Consider the following 20,115-nt stretch of genomic DNA (forward strand, 5'->3'; position numbering starts at 1 on the left):
TGGTGGAATTAGAAATTATCTTTCAAAATATCATTGGACTGGAAAATTGCAAATGTCACTCCACTCTTTAAGAAAGGAGGAAGGCAGCAGAAAGGAAATTATAGACCAGTTAGCCTGACCTCAGTGGTTGGGAAGATATTAGAGTCAATTGTTAAGGATGAGGTGATGGAGTATTTGGTGACACAGGACAAGATAGTACAAAGTCAGCATGGTTTCCTTCAGGGAAAATCCTGCCTGGCGAACCTCTTGGAATTCTTTGAGGAGATTACAAGTAGGATTGATAAAGGGGATGCAGTGGGTGTTGTAAATTTGGACTTTCAGAAGGCCTTTGACAAAGTGCCACACATGAAGCTGCTTGCCAAGTTAAGAGCCCAAGGTATTACAGGAAAGTTACTAACATGTTTAGGGCATTGGCTGATTGGTAGGAGGCAGTGAGTGGGAATAAAAGGATCTTTTCCTGGTTGGCTGCCAGTGAGTAGTAGTGTTCCACAGGGGTCGGTGTTGGGACCACTTCTTTTTATGCTGTATATAAATGATTGTGTGGGCATGTGGCCAAGTGGTTAAGGCATTCGACTAGTGATCTGAGGGTTGTGAGTTCGAGTCCCAGCCAAGGCAGCGTGTTGTGTCCTTGAGCAAGGCACTTAACCACACAGTGCTCTGCGATGACACTGGTGCCAAGCTGTATCGGCCCTTGCCCTTCCCTTGGACAACATCGGTGTCGAGGAGAGGGGAGAGATGCAGCATGGGCAACTGTCAGTCTTCCATACAACCTTGCCCAGGCCTGTGCCCTGGAGAGTGAAGACTTTCCAGGCGCAGATCCATGGTCTCGCAAGTCTAACAGATGCCTTTATAAATGATTTAGATGATGCAATAGATGGCTCTGTTGCCAAATTTGCAGATGATATGAAGACTGGTGGAAGGGCAGGTACTGTTGATGAAACAGGTAGGATGCAGAAGGATTGGATAGATTAGGAGAATGGGCAAGAAAGTGGCAAATGAAATGCAATGTTGGAAAATGCATGGTCATACACTTTGGTAGTAGAAATAAATGTGCAGACTATTTTCTAAACAGAGAGAAAATTCAGGAATCTGAGATGCAGAGGGACTTGGGAGTCCTAGGTTAACTTGCAGGTTGAGTCAGCAGTGAGGAAGGCAAATGCCATGTTAGTATTCATTTCAAGAGGTCTAGAATACAAGAGCAAGGATGTGATGCTGAGGCTTTAAAGCACTGGTGAGGCCTCACCTTGAGTACTGTGAACAGTTTTGGGCCCCTCAACTTAGAAAAGATGTGCTGGCATTGGAGATAGTCCAGAGGAGGTTCATAAGGTGATTCCAGGAATGAAAAGGTTATCATACAAGGAACATTTGATGACAGGGTCTGTACTCACTGGAATTCAGAAGGATGGGGGGTGGGGGGGGGGATCTCATTGAAACCTTTCAAATGTTGAAAGGCCTAGACAGAGTAGATGTGGAAAGGATGTTTCCCATGGTGGGAGAGTCAAGGATAAGAGGGCACAGCCTCAGGATAGAGGGGTGCCCTTTCAAAACAGAGATGCAGAGAAACTTCTTTAGCCAAAGGGTAGTGAATTTGTTGCCAGATGCAGCTGTGGAGGTTAGGTCATTGGATGTATTTAAGGCAGAGACTGATAGGTTCTTGATTGGACATCGCATCAAAGGTTACGGGGAGAAGGCCAGGAACTGGGGTTGAGGAGGAGACAGTAAAAAAAGATCAGCCATGATTGAATGGCAGAGTAGACTCAATGGACCAGATGGCCTAATTTTGATGCTATGTCTTATGGTCTTATTTAAATGTGTGTAGAATTCAGAATAAGGTGGACAAACTTGTGGCGCAATTATAGATTGGTCTGTATGACATTGTGGGCCTTACTGAGTCATGGCTGAAAGGTGGTCACAGTTGGGAGCTTACCATCAGAGCATATACTTTGTATTAAAAGAACAGGCAAGAAGTCATAGATGGCAGTGTGGCTCTGTTGGCAAAAGATGGAATTACATCTTTAGAAAGATAGGGTCAAAGGATGTCAAATCTTTGTGGAGTAAGAAACTGCAAGGGTAAAAAAAAACCTTATGGGATTCATACATAGGCCTCCAAACAGTAGCTGAGATGGGGTTGAGATTGCAAAGGGAGCTGGATAAAGCTGTAATATGGGTATAAAGGTACAATTGTAATGGGGGACTTCAATATGTAAGGGGATTGAGAAAACCAGGTTGGTGTCAGATTGCAAGAGGGATTTTGCCGAATGCCTGAGATGGCTTTTTAAAGTAGCTTGTGCTTGAGCCTACTCGAGGAAAGGCCATCTTAGATTGGGTGTTGTGTAATAACCCAGATCTTATTAGGGAGCTTACTGTAAAGGAACCCTTAGGAGGTAGTAATCATAACATGTAAATTCATATTTGAACAACAACTTCTGTGGTACATATCTGTCTGGCGCCTTGAAAGGAGAAGCACAAGTCACATACATCAGTATTGCAACAGAGTAAAGGGAATTAGAGGTATGAGAGCAGAGCTTGCCCAGGAGGACTGGAGGGGGACACCAGAGAAAAGATGGCTGAAGTTTATGGGAATAGTTCACAAGGCGCCAGATAGACATGTCCCACTGAAGTTGTTCTCAAATAGGAGAGCCAGGCAACCGTGACTGACAAGGGAAATTAAGGACTGCATAAAACCAAGGAAAGGGCACATAAGGTAGCAAAAGTGAGTAGGAATTTGGATGTTTGGAAGACCTTTAAAAATCCAACAATAAACAACTAAAAAAAGCTACAAGAGAACAGATGAAATCAGGGCAAACTAGTCAATAACCTAATGCAGGATATGAAAGTTTTTTCAGTTATATAAAGAGTAAAAAGGGAGGTGAGAATTCATATTGGACCACTGGAAAATGATACTGGTGAGGTAGTAATGGGGGACAAAGAAATGGCAGATGAACTGAATGAGTTCTTGGCATCAGACTTCACTGTAGAGGACACTAGCAGTGTACCAGAGGTCTGTTAGCAGGAGTGAGTGCCACTGCTGTTACAAAGGAAAAATGTGCTAGGCAAACTGAAACATCTTAAGATGGATAAGTCACCTAGACCAAATGGACTACATCCCAGAGTCCTGAGAGGAGTTGCTGAAGAGATAACGGATGCATTGATCAAGCTCTTTCAAGAATCATTTGATTCTTGATTGGTCCCAGAGGACTGGAAGATTGCAGATGTCACTCCACTTTTTAAAGGGAAAGAAAGGAAATTTTTGGCCTGCTAGCCTAACCTCAGTGGTTGGGAAAGTATTAGAGTTTATTATCAAGGATGAGGTTTCGGGGTACTTCCAGACTAATGATAAAATAAGTCAAAGTCAGCATGGTTTCTGTAAAGAGAAATCTTGCCTGACAAATCTGTTAGAGTTCTTCGAAGTAGTAACATGCAGGGTAGACAAAGGAGAGGCAGTGGGTGTCATTTACTTGGATTTTCAGAAGGCATTTGATAAGGTGCCTCACATGAGGCTGCTTAACAAGATAAAGTCCTATGGTGTTACAAGAAATGTACTGGCACGGATAGAGGAATGGCTGACAGGCAGAAGGCAGTGAATGGGAATAAAGGGGGCCTTTTCTGGTTGGCTGCCAGTGACTAGTGGTGTTCCTCAGGGGTCAGTATTGGGGCTGCTACTTTTCACATTGTTTGTCAGTGATTTAGATAATGGAATTGATTGGTTTGTGGCAAAGTTTGCGGATGATACGAAGGTAGGTGGAGGAGTTGGTAGTGCTGAGGAAGCAATGCAATTACAGCAGGACTTAGACAAATTGAAAGTATGGGCAAAAAAAAGTGGCAAATGGAATAGTGTTGGGAAATGTATGATAATTCATTTTGGTAAAAGAAACAACAGTGTGGACCATTATCTAAATGGGGAAAAGGGTGAAACATCAGAGGTGTAGAGGGACTTAGGAGTCCTCATGCAAGACTCCCAGGAGGCTAATTTACAGGTTGAATCTGTTATAAAGGCAGCAAATGCAATGTTGGCATTTATTTCAAGGGGAATAGAGTATAAAAGCAAAGAGATAATGCTGAGGCTTTATAAGACACTAGTCAGGTCACACTTGGAGTATTATCAACAGTTTTGGGCCCCATATCTCAGCAAGGAGAGCCCAGAGGAGGTTCATAAGGATGATTCTGGGAATGAAGGGGTTAACATATGAAGAGCATTTATCAGCCTTGGGCCTGTACTCACTGGAATTTAGAAGAAAGCAGGGCAATTTCATTGAAACCTACTGAATGTTGAAAGGACTAGACAGGATTGATGTGGAGAGGATGTTCCCCATGGTTAGGGTATCCAGAATTAGAGGGCACAGCCTCAAAATTGGGGGTGACCTTTTAGATCAGAGGCAAGGAGGAATTTTTAAAAATGTTATTTATTTATTTTTAAAAGCCAGAGAGTAGTGAATCTGTGGAATGCTCTGCCACAGGCTGTGGTGGAGGCCAAGTCCATGAGTATATTTAAAGCAGAAGTTGATAGTTTCCTGATTGGTCAGGTCAAAGGATATGGCAAGAAGGTGGTTGTATGAGGTGGAGTAAGATCCAGGATCGGCCATGATGGAATGCCGGAGCAGACTCAATGGGCTGAATGGCCCAATTCTGCCTGTCTTATGGTCTTTTGCTGTGGGGATGCTTCACTGCAGCAGGCTCTGGAAGACTTGTGAAGGTAGAGGGCAAAATTCATGTAGAAAAATGTAGGGAAATCCTAATGCTGTCTGCAAGAGAACTGCGACTTGGGATTTGTTTTCCAGCAGACAATGACCCCAGGCACACAGCCAAAGCTACACAGGATCCTCATGCAATCTGACAGAGCTTGAGCAGTTTTGTAAAGAAGAATGGGGGGAAAAAAATGCAGTGTCCAGAAATGCAAAGCTGATAGACACCTATCCACAGAGACTCAAGGCTGTAATTGCTGCCAAACGTGCATCTACCAAATACTGACCTGGAGGGGGTGAATACTTGTGCAATCAATTATTGTGTTTTATATTTGTGATTAATTCAGATCACTTTGTCAAGATCTGTTTTCACTTTGACAGAAAAGTGTCTTTTTTCTGTTGATTAGCGTCAAAAAAGCCAAATTAAATCCACTGTGATTCAATGTTGTAAAACTATAAAGCATGAAAACTCGGAGGGGTTGAATACTTTTTATAGGCATTGTAACATTGAGGCTTTATAAAGCACTGATAAGGCCTCACTAGGAGTACAGTGAGCAGTTTTGGGCCCTCAATCTTAGAAAGGATGTGCTGAGATGGCCCAATTCTGGTCCTATATGGTTAATACTGTAGCTAATGAGAGCATTCAGTCATGAGGATAAACAGGAGAATAGTAAAAGGGTAGGAAAAAAACAATTGGCTTAAACTGTTTCTTTCAATGCAACGGGTAACAGATATGGCAGATGAACATAATGTGCATTGGGTCTGAGGACTGGGATACTGCAGCCATAACAGACACATGGCTGAGGGAAGAGCATGAAAATAGCTGAGTGTTCTGGGACACAAGTGCTGCAGGTGTGACAGATGTAAGTGAAAAGAGGGAAGATTTGTCTTCTTGATGAAAGAAGATGTAACAGACCTTGGAGAGGATACTCTTGTGCGGAATCATCCCCAGAAGGCATACGAGTCAAAATTAGAAATAGGAAGAGATTGTATTACAGCTCTTACCCCCCCCCCGCCCCCAAAATAGTCACCAGAATTGGAAGAACGGATACACTGAGACAGTGGAACAAGTTGTAAACAGAACAGGGTAGTTGTAGTAGTGGAATATTTTAGCTCCCCTAATTCTGTCTGGGCGAAACACACTGTGAAAGGCTTGGATGGAGTGGAATTTGTGAAGTGTCCAAAAGAGCTTCCGTTAACAATAGAGGGGGACATCGGACACTACAGTACAGGTCCTTTGGCCACAATGTTGCGCTAACCTATTAACCTACTCTAAGATCATTCTAACTCTTCCCTTCTAATAATCCTCCATGTTCCTATCACCCATGTGCTCAAGAGTTTCTTAAATTCCCCTAATATATCTGGCTCCACCCCAGTTCCAAGCACCCATCATTTAGAGATATTACACTCAACTTCACCCCTACACTTTCTTCCAAAACCTTAACGTTAAGCTCCCCCCCCCACTTCTATTAGCCATTTACACCCTAGGAAAAAAAATCTCTGGCTGTCCACTTTATCCATGTTTCGCATCTTGTAATTCTCAATTTGTCACCCCTCATCCTCCTACACTCCAAAGAGATCAGCCCTAGCTTGATCAACCGACATCTTCATAAGACATGACATCTAACCACAAGATATAGGAGTAGATTAGGCCATTTGACCCATCGAGTATGCGCCACCATTTCATCCTGGCTGATCCAGTTTTCCTCTCAGCCCCAAGAGCCTGCCTTTTCCCCGTATCCCTTCATGCCCTGACCAATCAAGAATCTATCAAATTCTGCCTTAAATATAAACACTTGGTCTCCACAGCTACCCGTAGCAAAGAATTCCCCAGATTCACCAGTGGTCAAAGAAACTCCTCCTCACCCCCATTCTAAAACGACATCCCTCTATTCTAAGCCATCTCCTCTGCTCTTTGACTTCCCACAATGAGAAACATCTTCTCCACATCCACTCCAATCAAGTCCTTCCACTATTTAATAGGTTTCAATGAGGTCACCCCTCATTCTTTTTGAATTCTAGTGAATACAGGCCCAGAACCATCAAATGTTCTTCATATATGGTATATATAATTATTTGGATAGACAGGGTCTGATTAGAAACAGTCAACATGGATTTGTGCGTGGAAGATCATGTTTGACAAATCTTATTGAATTTTTTGATGAGGTTACTAAGAAAGTTGACGAGGGTAAAGTGGTGGATGTTGTCTATATGGACTTCAGTAAGGCCTTTGACAAGGTTCCACACGGAAGGTTAGTTAGGAAGGCTCAATCGTTAGGCATTAATATCGAAGTAGTAAAATGGATTCAGCAGTGGCTAGATGGGAGATGCCAGAGAGTAGTGGTGGATAACTGTGTGTCAGATTGGAGCACGGTGTGTAGCGGTGTGCCTCAGGGATCTGTACTGGGTCCAATGTTGTTTGTCATATATATTAATGTCCTGGATGATGGGGTGGTAAATTGGATTAGTAAGTATGCAGATGATACTAAGATAGGTGGCATTGTGGATAATGAAGTAGGTTTTCAAAGCTTGCAGAGAGATTTAGGCCAGTTAGAAGAGTGGGCTGAAAGATGGCAGATGGAGTTTAATGCTGATAAATGTGAGGTGCTACATTTTGGTAGGACTAATCAAAATAGGACATATATGGTAAATGGTAGGGCATTGAAGAATGCTGTAGAACAGAGGGATCTAGGAATAATGATGCATAGTTCCCTGAAGGTGGAATCTCATGTGGATAGGGTGGTGAAGAAAGCTTTTGGTATGCTGGCCTTTATTAATCAGAGCATTGAATATAGGAGTTGGGATGTAATGTTGAAATTGTATAAGGCATTGTTAAGGCTAAATTTGAAGTATTGTGTACAGTTCTGGTCACTGAATTATAGGAAAGATGTCAATAAAATTGAGACAGTACAGAGGAAGTTTACTAAAATGTTGCCTGGGTTTCATCTCCTAAGTTGCAGAGAAAGGTTGAACAAGTTAGGTCTTTATTCTTTGGAGTGTAGAAGTTTGAGGGGGGACTTGATAGAGGTGTTTAAAATTACGAGGGGGATTGATAGAGTTGACGTGGATAGGCTTTTTCCATTGAGAGTGGGGGAGATTCAAACAAGAGGACATGAGTTGAGAGTTAAAGGGCAAAAGTTTAGGGGTAACGTGAGGGGGATCTTCTTTACTCAGAGAGTGGTAGCTGTGTGGAACGAGCTTCCAGCAGAAGTGGTTGACGCAGGTTCGATGTTGTCATTTAAAGTTAAATTGGATAGATATATGGACAGGAAAGGAATGGCGGGTTATAGGCTGAGTGCAGGTCAGTGGGACTAGGTGATAGTAAGAGTTCGGCATGGACTAGAAGGGCTGAGATGGCCTATTTCCGTGCTGTAATTGTTAATATGGTTATATATGGTTATACGACAGGCCATTCAATCCTGGAATCATTTTCATGAACCTCCTTTGAACCCTCTCCAGTTTCAGCACATCCTTTCTAAGATGAGGGCCACCCAAAACTGCTCATAATACTCTAAGTGAGGCCTCACTAGTGTTTTATAAAGTCTCAACATTACATTCCTGCTTTTATATTCTAGTCCTGTTGAAATGAATACCATCATTGCATTTGCATTCCTCACCACCAACTCAACCTGGAAACTAACTTTTAGGAAACCCTACACAAGGACTCCCAAGTCATAGAAACATAGAAAATATACAGTGCAATACAGGCCCTTCAGCCCACAAAGCTGTGCCAAAGATGTCCCTACCTGAGAACTACCTAGGCTTTACCCATAGCCCTCTATTTTTCTAAGCTCCATGTAGCCATCCAGGAGTTTCTTAAAAGACCCCATCGTTTCCACCTCCACCACCACGGCCAGCAGCTCATTCCAAGCACTCACCACTCTCTGCGTAAAAAACTTACCCCTGACATCTCCTCTGTACCTACTTCCAAGCACCTTAAGGACTTGCAGCGGGTGGTGAGGGTAGCAGAGCAGGTTATTGACGCAACATTACCCTCCCTCAGAGACATTTATACTGGCAGACTTCAAAAGAAGGCTACTTGTATTTCAAAGGATCCCACTCATCCTGGACATCACGTGTTTTCTCCTCTACCTTCTGGGAAGAGGTACAGAGCATTAAGGATGAAAACAAAGAGACTCCTTAACAGCTTCTACCCACAAGCAGTGAAATGTATAACACCCGCTTCCCTTCTCCTGCCCCCTCCTAAGTCGGCGGCAGCTAAATGCATCACACTTCCAGGAATGGCAGGTGTGCAATAGTCCTACCACCCGCCCCCCCCCAATCCATATATTATTAATTTTGGACTGCACTCCTGAGGTTTTAGAGTTTATTTTATGTATTTTTTTTGTTGTGCTGCAAAACGTTGAGCTGCTAAACTGTGTTTCATTGCTCCACAACAATGACAATAAAGATATTCTATTCTAAAACTATGCCCTCTCGTGCTAGTCATTTCAGCCCTGGGGAAAAGCCTCTACCTATTCACACGATCAATGCCTCTCATTATCTTGTACACCTCTATCAAGTCACCTCTCATCCTCCATTGCTCCAAGGAGAAAAGGCAGAGTTCACTCAACCTATTCTCATAAGGCATGCTCCCCAATCCAGACAACATCCTTGTAAATCTCCTCTGAGGGTCCAGTGAGATGGAGGAACTGAGGGAAATACATGTTAGTAGGGAAGTGGTGTTAGGTAAATTGAAGGGATTAAAGGCAGATAAATCCCCAGGGCCAGATGGTCTGCATCCTAGAGTGCTTAAGGAAGTAGCCCAAGAAATAGTGGATGCATTAGTGATAATTTTTCAAAACTCTTTAGATTCTGGACTAGTTCCTGAGGATTGGAGGCTGGCTAATGTAACCCCGCTTTTTAAAAAAGGAGGGAGAGAGAAACCAGGGAATTATAGACCGGTTAGCCTAACATTGGTAGTGGGGAAACTGCTAGAGTCAGTTATCAAAGATGTGATAACAGCACATTTGGAAAGCGATGAAATCATCGGACAAAGTCAGCATGGATTTGTGAAAGGAAAATTATGTCTGACGAATCTCAGAATTTTTGAGGATGTAACTAGTAGAGTGGATAGGGGAGAATCAGCGGATGTGGTATATTTGGATTTTCAAAAGGCTTTTGACAAGGTCCCACATAGGAGATTAGTGTGCAAACTTAAAGCACACGGTATTGGGGGTAAGGTATTGATGTGGATAGAGAATTGGTTGGCAGACAGGAAGCAAAGAGCGGGAATAAACGGGACCTTTTCAGAATGGCAGGCAGTGACTAGTGGGGTACCGCAAGGCTCAGTGCTGGGACCCCAGTTGTTTACAATATATATTAATGGCTTGGATGAGGGAATTAAATGCAGCATCTCCAAGTTTGCAGATGACATGAAGCTGGGCTGCAGTGTTAGCTGTGAGGAGGATGCTAAGAGGATGCAGGGTGACTTGGATAGGTTAGGTGAGTGGGCAAATTCATGGCAGATCCAATTTGATGTGGATAAATGTGAAGTTATCCACTTTGGTGGCAAAAACAGGAAAACAGATTATTATCTGAATGGTGGCCGATTAGGAAAAGGGGAGGTGCAACGAGACCTGGGTGTCATTATACACCAGTCATTGAAAGTGGGCATGCAGGTACAGCAGGCGGTGAAAAAGGCGAATGGTATGCTGGCATTTATAGCAAGAGGATTCAAGTACAGGAGCAGGGAGGTACTACTGCAGTTGTACAAGGCCTTGGTGAGACCACACCTGGAGTATTGTGTGCAGTTTTGGTCCCCTAATCTGAGGAAAGACATCCTTGACATAGAGGGAGTACAAAGAAGGTTCACCAGATTGATTCCTGGGATGGCAGGACTTTCATATGAAGAAAGACTGGATGAACTGGGCTTGTACTCGTTGGAATTTAGAAGATTGAGGGGGGATCTGATTGAAACATAAAATCCTAAAGGGATTGGACAGGCTAGATGCAGGAAGATTGTTCCCGATGTTGGGGGAAGTCCAGAACAAGGGGTCACAGTTTGAGGATAAAGGGGAAGCCTTTTAGGACCGAGATTAGGAAAAACTTCTTCACACAGAGAGTGGCGAATCTGTGGAATTCTCTGCCACAGGAAACAGTTGAGGCCAGTTCATTGGCTATATTTAAGAGGGAGTTATATATGGCCCTTGTGGCTAAAGGGATCGGGGGTATGGAGGGAAGGCTGGTGCAGGGTTCTGAGTTGGATGATCAGCCATGATCATACTGAATGGCAGTGAAGGCTTAAAGGGCCAAATGGCTTACTCCTGCACCTATTTTCTGTGTTTCTATGGACCCTTTCTATGGTTTCCACATCCTTCCTGTAGTGAGGCGACCAGAATCGAGCACAGTACTCCAAGTGGGGTCTGACTAGGGTCCTATATAGCTGCAACCTTAGCTTTCAGCTCTTAAACTCAATCCCGCGATTGATGAAGGCCAATGCACCATATGCCTTCTTAACCACAGTCACTTGCCTAGGGTACCTTATCAAATATCTTGCTAACATCCATATACACTACATCTATGGTTCTCGCTTCAATGTGCTTAGTTACATTCTCAAAAAATTCAATCAGGCTCGTAAGGCATGACCTGCCTTTGACAAAGCCATGCCGACTATTCCTAACCATATTATGCCTCTCCAAGCGTTCATAAATCCTGCCTCTCAGCATCTTCTCCATCAACTTCCAACCACTGAAGTAAGACTCACTGGCCTATAATTTCCTAGGCTATCCCTACTCCCTTTCTTGATTCAGGGAACAACATCCACAACCCTCCAATCCTCCAGAACCTCTCCCGTCCTCATTGATGATGCAAAGATCATTGCCAGAGGCTCAACAATCTCCTCCCTTGCTTCCCACAGTAGCCTGGGGTACATCCTGTCCGTTCCCAGTGACTTATCCAACTTGATCCTTTCCAAAAGCTCCAGCACATCCTCTTTCTTAATATCCACATTCTCAAGCTTTTCAGTCCACTTCCAGTCATCCCTACAATCACCAAGATCCTTTTCCATAGTGAATACTGAAGCAAAGTATTCATTAAGTACCTCCGCTATCTCCTCCGGTTCCATACACATCTTTCCATTGTCACACTTGATTGGTCCTATTCTCTCATGACTTATCCTCTTGCTCTTCACATACTTGTAGAATGCCTTGGGGGTTTTCCTTAATCCTGTCCGCCAAGACTTTCTCATGGCCCCTTCCGGCTCTCCCAATTTCATTCTTAAGCTCCTTCCTGCTAGCCTTATAATCTTCTAGATTCATATCATTACCTTTTTTTTTGAACTTTTCATAAGCTCTTTTCTTCTTGCCTAGATTTACAACAGCCCTTGTGCACCACGGATCTTACCGTCCTTTCCATGTCTCATAGGAATGTACCTACTCGGAACCCCACGCAAATATACCCTGTACACTTGCCACATTTCTTCGATACATTTCCCTGAGAACATCTGTTTCCAATTTATGCTTCCAAGTTCCTGCCTGATAGCCTCATAGTTCCCCTTACTCCAATTAAACATTTCCCTCACACAAGGAAATCTGCAGATGCCGGAATTTCAAGCAACACACATAAAAGTTGCTGGTGAATACAGCAGGCCAGGAAGCATCTCTAGGAAGAGGTACAGCCGATATTTCGGGCCGAGACCCTTCGTCAGGACGGAGGGTCTCGGCCCGAAACGTCGGCTGTTCCTCTTCCTAGAGATGCTGCCTAAACATTTCCCTAACTTGTCTGCTTCTATCCCTCTCCAGTGCTATGGTAAAGGAGATAGAATTGTGATCTCCAAAATGCTCTCCTACTGAGAGACCTGACACCTGACCAGGTTCATTTCCCAATACCAGTGAAGCACCTTCAATTACTCCAAAAGACTGAGGTTTGGTAAAATACTGAAAGGCTTTTATTCGCTATACAATACGACCTCCACAGTGAGTGTCTGCCCCCGGACTGAGGGGGAGGGGCAAGGCGAACACCTTTATACAGGACTCTGTGGGAGGAGCCACAGGGACAGTCAGCAGAGGGGTGTGTCCAGACAGGTAACCGAGTTACAACATATATACATGGTTTACCACAACTAGATCAAGTACAGCCTCTCCTCTTGTAGGCTTATCTACATATTGTCACTTTGCATTTCAGTTTTTTGTATTTTGTCTCCATCTGAATTTAGTCAACCCTTTTTTTTTCTACCCAACACTTCTTGACACTATTTCATCTGCCATTTCTTTGCCCGTTCTCCTAATCTGTACCCACTCTACTTCCTCAAAACTACCTGCGCCTCTACCCATTTTCATATCATCTGCAAACATTGCAAAGTTATGAATTTCATCTTTCAAATCTTTGACATGTAATGTAAAAAGAATAAGTCCCAATAGAGACCCCTGTGGAATATAGCAACCAGTCAGAAAATGTGATTGAATTCACATTATGATCACTTCAGCTTCTCCTCAAATTGCGGGGTGAATTCTATCATACTATGATCACTTTCCCTGAGGGTTCTTTTATCTAAAGGTCTCTAATCAATTCTGGTTCATTGCACAATACCCAATCGAGAATAGTTGATCTCCTAGTAGACTCAACCATAAGCTGCTCTAAAAGCCATCTCGCAAGCATTCAAGAAATTCTCCTCCTGGAATCCAGTACCAACCTGATTTTCCCAATCTTCCTGCATATTGAAATCCCCCATGACTATTGTAACATTGCCCTTTTACAAAGAAACATAGAAAATAGGTGCAGGAGTAGGCCATTCGGCCCTTCGAGCCTGCACCGCCATTTATTATGATCATGGCTGATCATCCAACTCAGAACCCCACCTCAGCCTTCCCTCCATACCCCCTAACCCCCGTAGCCACAAGGGTCATATCTAACTCCCTCTTAAATATAGCCAATGAACTGGCCTCAACAGTTTTCTGTGGCAGAGAATTCCACAGATTCACCACTCTCTGTGTGAAGAAGTTTTTCCTAATCTCAGTCCTAAAAGGCTTCCCCTCTATCCTCAAACTGTGACCCCTCGTTCTGGACTTCCCCAACATTGGGAACAATCTTCCTGCATCTAGCCTGTCCAATCCCTTTAGGATCTTGTACGTTTCAATCAGATCCCCCCTCAATCTTCTAAATTCCAACGAATACAAGCCCAATTCATCCAGTCTTTCTTCATATGAAAGTCCCGCCATCCCAGAAATCAATCTGGTGAACCTTCTTTGTACTCCCTCTATGGCAAAGATGTCTTTCCTCAGATTAGGGGACCAAAACTGCACACAATACTCCAGGTGTGGTCTCACCAAGGCCTTGTACAACTGCAGTAGTACGTCCCTGCTCCTGTACTCGAATCCTCTCGCTATAAATGCCAGCATACCATTTGCCTTTTTCACCGCCTGCTGTACCTGCATGCCCACTTTCAATGACTGGTGTATAATGACACCCAGGTCTCGTTGCACCTCCCCTTTTCCTAATCGGCCACCATTCAGATAATAATCTGTTTTCCTATTTTTGCCACCAAAGTGGATAACTTCACATTTATCCACATTAAATTGCATCTGCCATGAATTTGCCCACTCACCCAACCTATCCAAGTCACCCTGCATCCTCTAAGCATCCTCCTCACTGCTAACACTGCCACCCAGTTTCGTGTCATCCGCAAACTTGGAGATGCTGCATTTAATTCCCTCATCCAAGTCATTAGTATATATTGTAAACAACTGGGGTCCCAGCACTGAGCCTTGCGGTACCCCACTAGTCACCGCCTGCCATTCTGAAAAGGTCCCGTTTATTCCCAGTCTTTGCTTCCTGTCTGCTAACCAATTCTCCACCCACACCAATACCTTACCCCCAATACCGTGTGCTTTAAGTTTGCACACTAATCTCCTGTGTGGGACCTTGTCAAAAGCCTTTTGAAAATCCAAATATACCACATCCACTGGTTCTCCCCTATCCACTCTACTAGGTACATCCTCAAAAAATTCTATGAGATTTGTCAGACATGATTTTCCTTTCACAAATCCATGCTGACTTTGTCCGATCATTTCACCACCTTCCAAATGTGCATGCATTTTTTTTTTTTTTTTTAAATCTCCCATTGTAATTTGTAGACCACATCCTTTACTTTTTTTGGGGGGTGGCAGTCTGTATACAACTCCCATCTGTGTTTTTAACCCTTGTAGTTCCTTAGCTTTATCCACAGTGATTCAGCACCTTCCAACCCTATGGCACCTCTTTCTAATGAGGTGTTTTTTTTCAAAAAACCAACAGAGCAATGATACCTCCTCTGCCTTACTGCCTATCCTTCCAATACTACATGTATCCTCGGACATTAATCTCCCGGCTATAATCTTCCTTCTGCCATGTTTCATTCAGTGATGCCTGCAACATCATACCTGCCAATCTGCAACTGTGCTGCAAGTTCATCTACCTTATTCCTTATACTGCACGCAGATATAACACCATCAGTCCTGCATTCACATTTTGATTTTTACATTGCAGCTCATCCTGTTGACTGAAATTTTGCCCTATCAGCAGCCTCTCCTCCCTACACATTGTCTCTGGTTGTAAACCAGCTACCTCATCCTCAGCACCATCATTCACCTTTCCTACAATACTTCTTACATTGAAATATATGCAGCTTAGGACACTAGTCGCACCATCCTAAACCTTCTGATTCCTGACTTTGCCTGATGTCTAACCAACATCTGCCACAACCTCTCCACTATCTGTTCTGGCATTCTGGTTTCCATCCCCCTGCAACTCCAGTTTATACTCCACCATACAGCATCAACAAACTAGGATATTAGTCCCCCTCCATTTCAGGTGCAAATCATCCCTCCTATACAGGTCCCACCTTCCCTGGAACCTTATCAAACACCTTACTAAAATCCGTATATACCACATCCACTGCTCTACCTTCAATGTGCTTTGTCAAATCTTCAAACAATTCAAATTAGGCTTGTGAGGAATGATTCACCCCTCACAAAGCTATGCTGATGACTCCTAATCAGATTATGCTTCTCCAAATATTTGTAATTACTGAATCTAAGAATCCTCTCCAGTAATTTGCCCACCACTGAAGTTAGGACTCACTGGTCTACAATTCCCAAGATTTCCACTCTCTCTCATGAACAAAAGAATAATGTTTGTTACTCTTCAATCATCTTTTACTACTCAGGCCAGTGAGAATACAAAGATCATCACTAAGGGTGCAATAATCTCTTCCTCACTTCCTGTAGTACTCTGGGGTACATCCTGTCTGGTCTCAGGGATTATCTATCCTAATGTTTTTCCAAAAGGTCCAGCACATTCTCTTAATGTCAAGATGTTCAAGTATATCAACCTGTTCATGCTGTCCTCAATCAAGTTCACTCTTGCTGGTGAATACTGAAATCAAAATATTCATTAAAGACCTCCTTTTCCTCCAGGCACATTTCTCTACCACCCCTGACTGGTCCTACCCGCAATTAGTCATCTTCCTGTTCTTCACACATGTACAACACCTTAGGGTTTTCCTTAATCCTACTCACCAAGGTCTTCTCATGTCCTTTCTAGCTCTCCCATATCCATTCTTCAGCTCTCTCCTGAATACCCTGTAACTCTCTAGAGCCCCGTACAATCCTTGCTTCCAAAACCTTATGCAAGGTTCTTTCTTCTTCTTGACTAGATGTTTCACATCTCTTGTCAACCATGGTTCCTTCACCCAATCCTTTTCCTGCCTTAATGGAGAGGGTGCAACGTTGGACCTCTTCTTAGGAAATAAGGCAGGGCAAGTAGCAAAAATGTCTGTCAGCAAGCACTTTGGGTCCAGTGACCATAATTCTACTTGTTTTAAAATAGTTCTGGAGAATTATGATTAATCCACAGGTTAGGGTCTTGGACTGGGGCAGAGCAAATTTAAGCCATTAGACAGGATCTAGCAGTGGCTGACTGGGTAAGATTGTTTGGATCTGTCAAAGTGTGATTTCAGGTGTTCAGGGCCTGCATGTTCCTGTTGAGGTGAAGGGAGCCCCTGTTGACAAGAGATATTGAGGTCTGGTTGAGAAAAAGCTTTCACTGTACATAAGTAATGAGGAACTAGCAAACTTCTTGATGACTTACAAGTATAGGAGTGCACTCAAGAGAGACGTTAGATGATACAAGATTTGACAGCAAGATGAAGCAAAAGCTCAAGAGATTCTGCAGGTACAAGAGTATAAAGGTGACTATGGAGGGAACAGGTTCCCTTAATGATCAACAGAACTGACATATATATGGAACCAAAGGAAATGGGCAAGATTTTTAATATTTAATGTGGAGAGAACTATGAAGTTAAAAGGAATAGGGGAATGAGTGATTAATTACCATGGAGGTGGTACTGGAGACCTTGGAGTGCATTAAGGTGGATAAATCCCCAGGGCCTGCTCTAGTACATTCTCAGACCCTGTGGGAAGCTGAACAAGAAATTGTGGACACCCTTGCAGAATTTTGGCTTCACCTTTGGCCACAGGTGATACTCCTGAGGACTGGAGAGTGGTTAATATGGTATTATTGTTTATAAAAAAAAAAGGGTAGCAAAAGCAAACCAGGAAACTACAACCCACTGAGCCTCTCGTTGTTGGTGGGTAAATTGCTGGAGGGGACTCTGAAGGACAAGATGTACTAACGTTTAGAGAGACAAAGTCTGATTAGAGACAGCTGACATCCTTTGTGTGGGTACTCATGTCTGACAAATCTTTTGGAGTTCTTCAAGGGGGTAACCAGTAGGGTAGATGAATGGATGTTGTCAATGTGGACTGTGGCGGCGCCTTTGACAAAATCTCTCCAGGCAGGCTAGTCTGGAAAGTTTGATCATATTGGATCTAGGGAAGTTCATTAATAATTGGCTCAGTGGTAGGGATCAGATGATGTTTGTCTAGGCTCCAATCACACTGGAGGCCTGTGCCTAGTGATGTGACATGGGGAGTTGGTGCTGGTAACTGTTTGCAATTTTCTTAAAACAATTTGGATTTTGATGTACACGGCATGGGTGGTAACTTTGCAAATGATACTGAACAGATGGTGTTGTAGACATTGCAGATAATTATAACAAATTAGAGACATATCAATCAGCTAGGTACATGACCCAAGGATTGGCAAATGACTTTCAATCCAGATATGAGGCATTCTGCATTTTGAGTAGGGCTTGTACAGTGAATAGTAGGCTCCTGGGCAGTTTATGAAACAGAAGACCATAGGATTGCATCTGCAATCTAGATTGAAAGCCATTTGCCAATCCTGAGCCACATACCTATTAAATTTTCATAATGCAAGTGCCTTGTTGTCTCCACTTATCACCTCCCAGTCTTCTGCCCCACTCAATTTCATCTGCCAACAATCCTTCCTTACTTGGATGCAGTTGTGACTTGCCACTCATTCCCTATTTATACAGACCATCTCCCCTCAACTCTTTCAAACCAAATGAAAGGACTCAACTTGAAACTTCAACTGATCTTCTCCCTCCACAGGCGCTGCCTGACTAACAGATCCTCTAAAAGATTTTTTTTTTCCTGTCCTGTCAGTGTGCATTTGTTAATTGAAATACTTAATAAACATAGTTAAGAAATATCTTCTCTAAATTTCATTTCTCTTGTTCTGGAGTTTAAATTCACTGAAAATTTCTTACCTACAGATATGTTGATAACTCCAAATGTGGCCAATCGTTTTTTGTGATCATTCAACTGATGTTCAGATTCAGCAACTATACCATTCACCCACAATAAGAGATTTGTGAAGACAGCATGAATCATCCCAAATCTAATAAAAAGACACATCTTGTGATGCGCACAGAATATAGTAAATAAATACATTAAAATTAAAAATTTTGCAGTGGAAAATATTGAAATCATAAAGTTGCAAAAATTCAAAGTTTCTAAAGTTGGTCCAGTCAAATTAGTTTCACAAGGCATTTCAAAGGAAATGATCACTTACTGTTCAAAGTTTTTGGATTACCAAGGACAGTGTCTAAAATAAAGCAATTACAGGTAGAAAATTCAACTCTTACAATTCCAAAGTTTCTTTTTAATTTTAGCATCAGAATCAGTTCTAAATTTCCTTCAAGATACTGCACTAACATTGTTTAAAAAATACATTTTCTCCTCAGACAACTACAGAATAAGACTAACAGCCAAAAGCAAACGATAAAGCAAAGTTTATTGCCGTAACATTTTGAAGTGTGACATAAAGGAGGATATTAGACCACAAGACCAAAGAGCAGAATTAGGCCATTCAGCCCATCCAATGTGCTCTTCCATTTCACCACAGCAATCCCGGATCCCACTCAACCCCATACACCTGCCCTCTCACCATATCCCTTGATGCCCTGACCAATCTGGCCTCCACTGCAGTCTGTGGCAGGGAATTCCACAGATCCACCACTCTGACTAAAAAATTCCTCCTTACTTCTGTTCTAAAAGTCACCCTTCAATTTTGAGGTTGTGTCCTGTAGTTCTGGATACCCCCACCAGAGGAAATCATCATCTCCACATCCAGCCTATCCAAGCCTTTCAACATTCAGTAGGTTTCAATGAGATCCCCCAGCATTTTTCTATATTCTAGTGAGTACAGGCCCAAAGCTGCCAAACACTCCTCACATGTGAATTATGACTGTGAGGGCAGTTTGCTGTTCTCGGTGTCGGATGTGGGAGGCCCTGGAGTCTCCAAGCCTCCCGGACGTCTACATCTGCGCCAAGTGCATTGAGATGCAGCTCCTAAGGGACCGCGTTACGGAACTGGAGCTGCAGCTCGATGACCTTCGTCTGGTCAGGGAGAGTGAGGAGGTGATAGAGAGGAGTGGAAGGCAGGTGGTCACGCCGGGGCCACGGGAGGCAGACAAGTGGGTCACGGTTAGGAGGGGGAAGGGGAAAAGGAAGGTGATGGGGAGTACCCCGGCGGCTGTGCCCCTTAACAACAGGTACTCCTGTTTGAGTACTGTTGGGGGGGACAGCTTACCCGGGGGAAGCGACAGTGGCCCTGCCTCCGGCACAGAGTCTGGCCCTGTAGCTCAGAAGGGTAGGGCAAGGAAGAGGAGGGCAGTTGTGATAGGGGACTCGATAGTAAGGGGGTCAGATAGGCGATTCTGTGGACGCAGTACAGAGACTCGGATGGTAGTTTGCCTCCCTGGTGCCAGGGTCCGGGATATTTCTGATCGTGTCCAAGATATCCTGAAGTGGGAGGGTGAAGAGCCAGAGGTCCTGGTACATATAGGTACCAATGACATAGGTAGGAAAAGGGATGAGGTCCTGAAAGAAGAATATAGGGAGCTAGGAAGGGAGTTGAGAAAAAGGACCGCAAAGGTAGTAATCTCGGGATTACTGCCTGTGCCACGCGACAGTGAGAGTAGGAATGCGATGAGGTGGAGGATAAATGCGTGGCTGAGGGATTGGAGCAGGGGGCAGGGATTCAAGTTTTTGGATCATTGGGACCTCTTTTGGCGCAGGTGTGACCTGTA

The 20,115-nt window shown here is 43.5% G+C and overlaps 1 protein-coding gene across 1 annotated transcript in view; it reads right to left on the reverse strand.

The window, feature by feature from the left end:
- The window catches only part of otop1 (otopetrin 1), a 40,437-nt gene that overhangs the window by 11,752 nt on the left and 8,570 nt on the right, over positions 1-20,115 (reverse strand). Inside the window, exon 4 of the mRNA XM_063046306.1 lies at positions 18,292-18,422. Coding sequence (XP_062902376.1) covers positions 18,292-18,422 — 131 coding nt within the window. The remainder of the gene's footprint in view (positions 1-18,291; positions 18,423-20,115) is intronic.

Source organism: Mobula hypostoma, chromosome 4, assembly GCF_963921235.1.
Source record: "Mobula hypostoma chromosome 4, sMobHyp1.1, whole genome shotgun sequence".
Lineage (NCBI taxonomy): Eukaryota > Metazoa > Chordata > Chondrichthyes > Myliobatiformes > Myliobatidae > Mobula > Mobula hypostoma.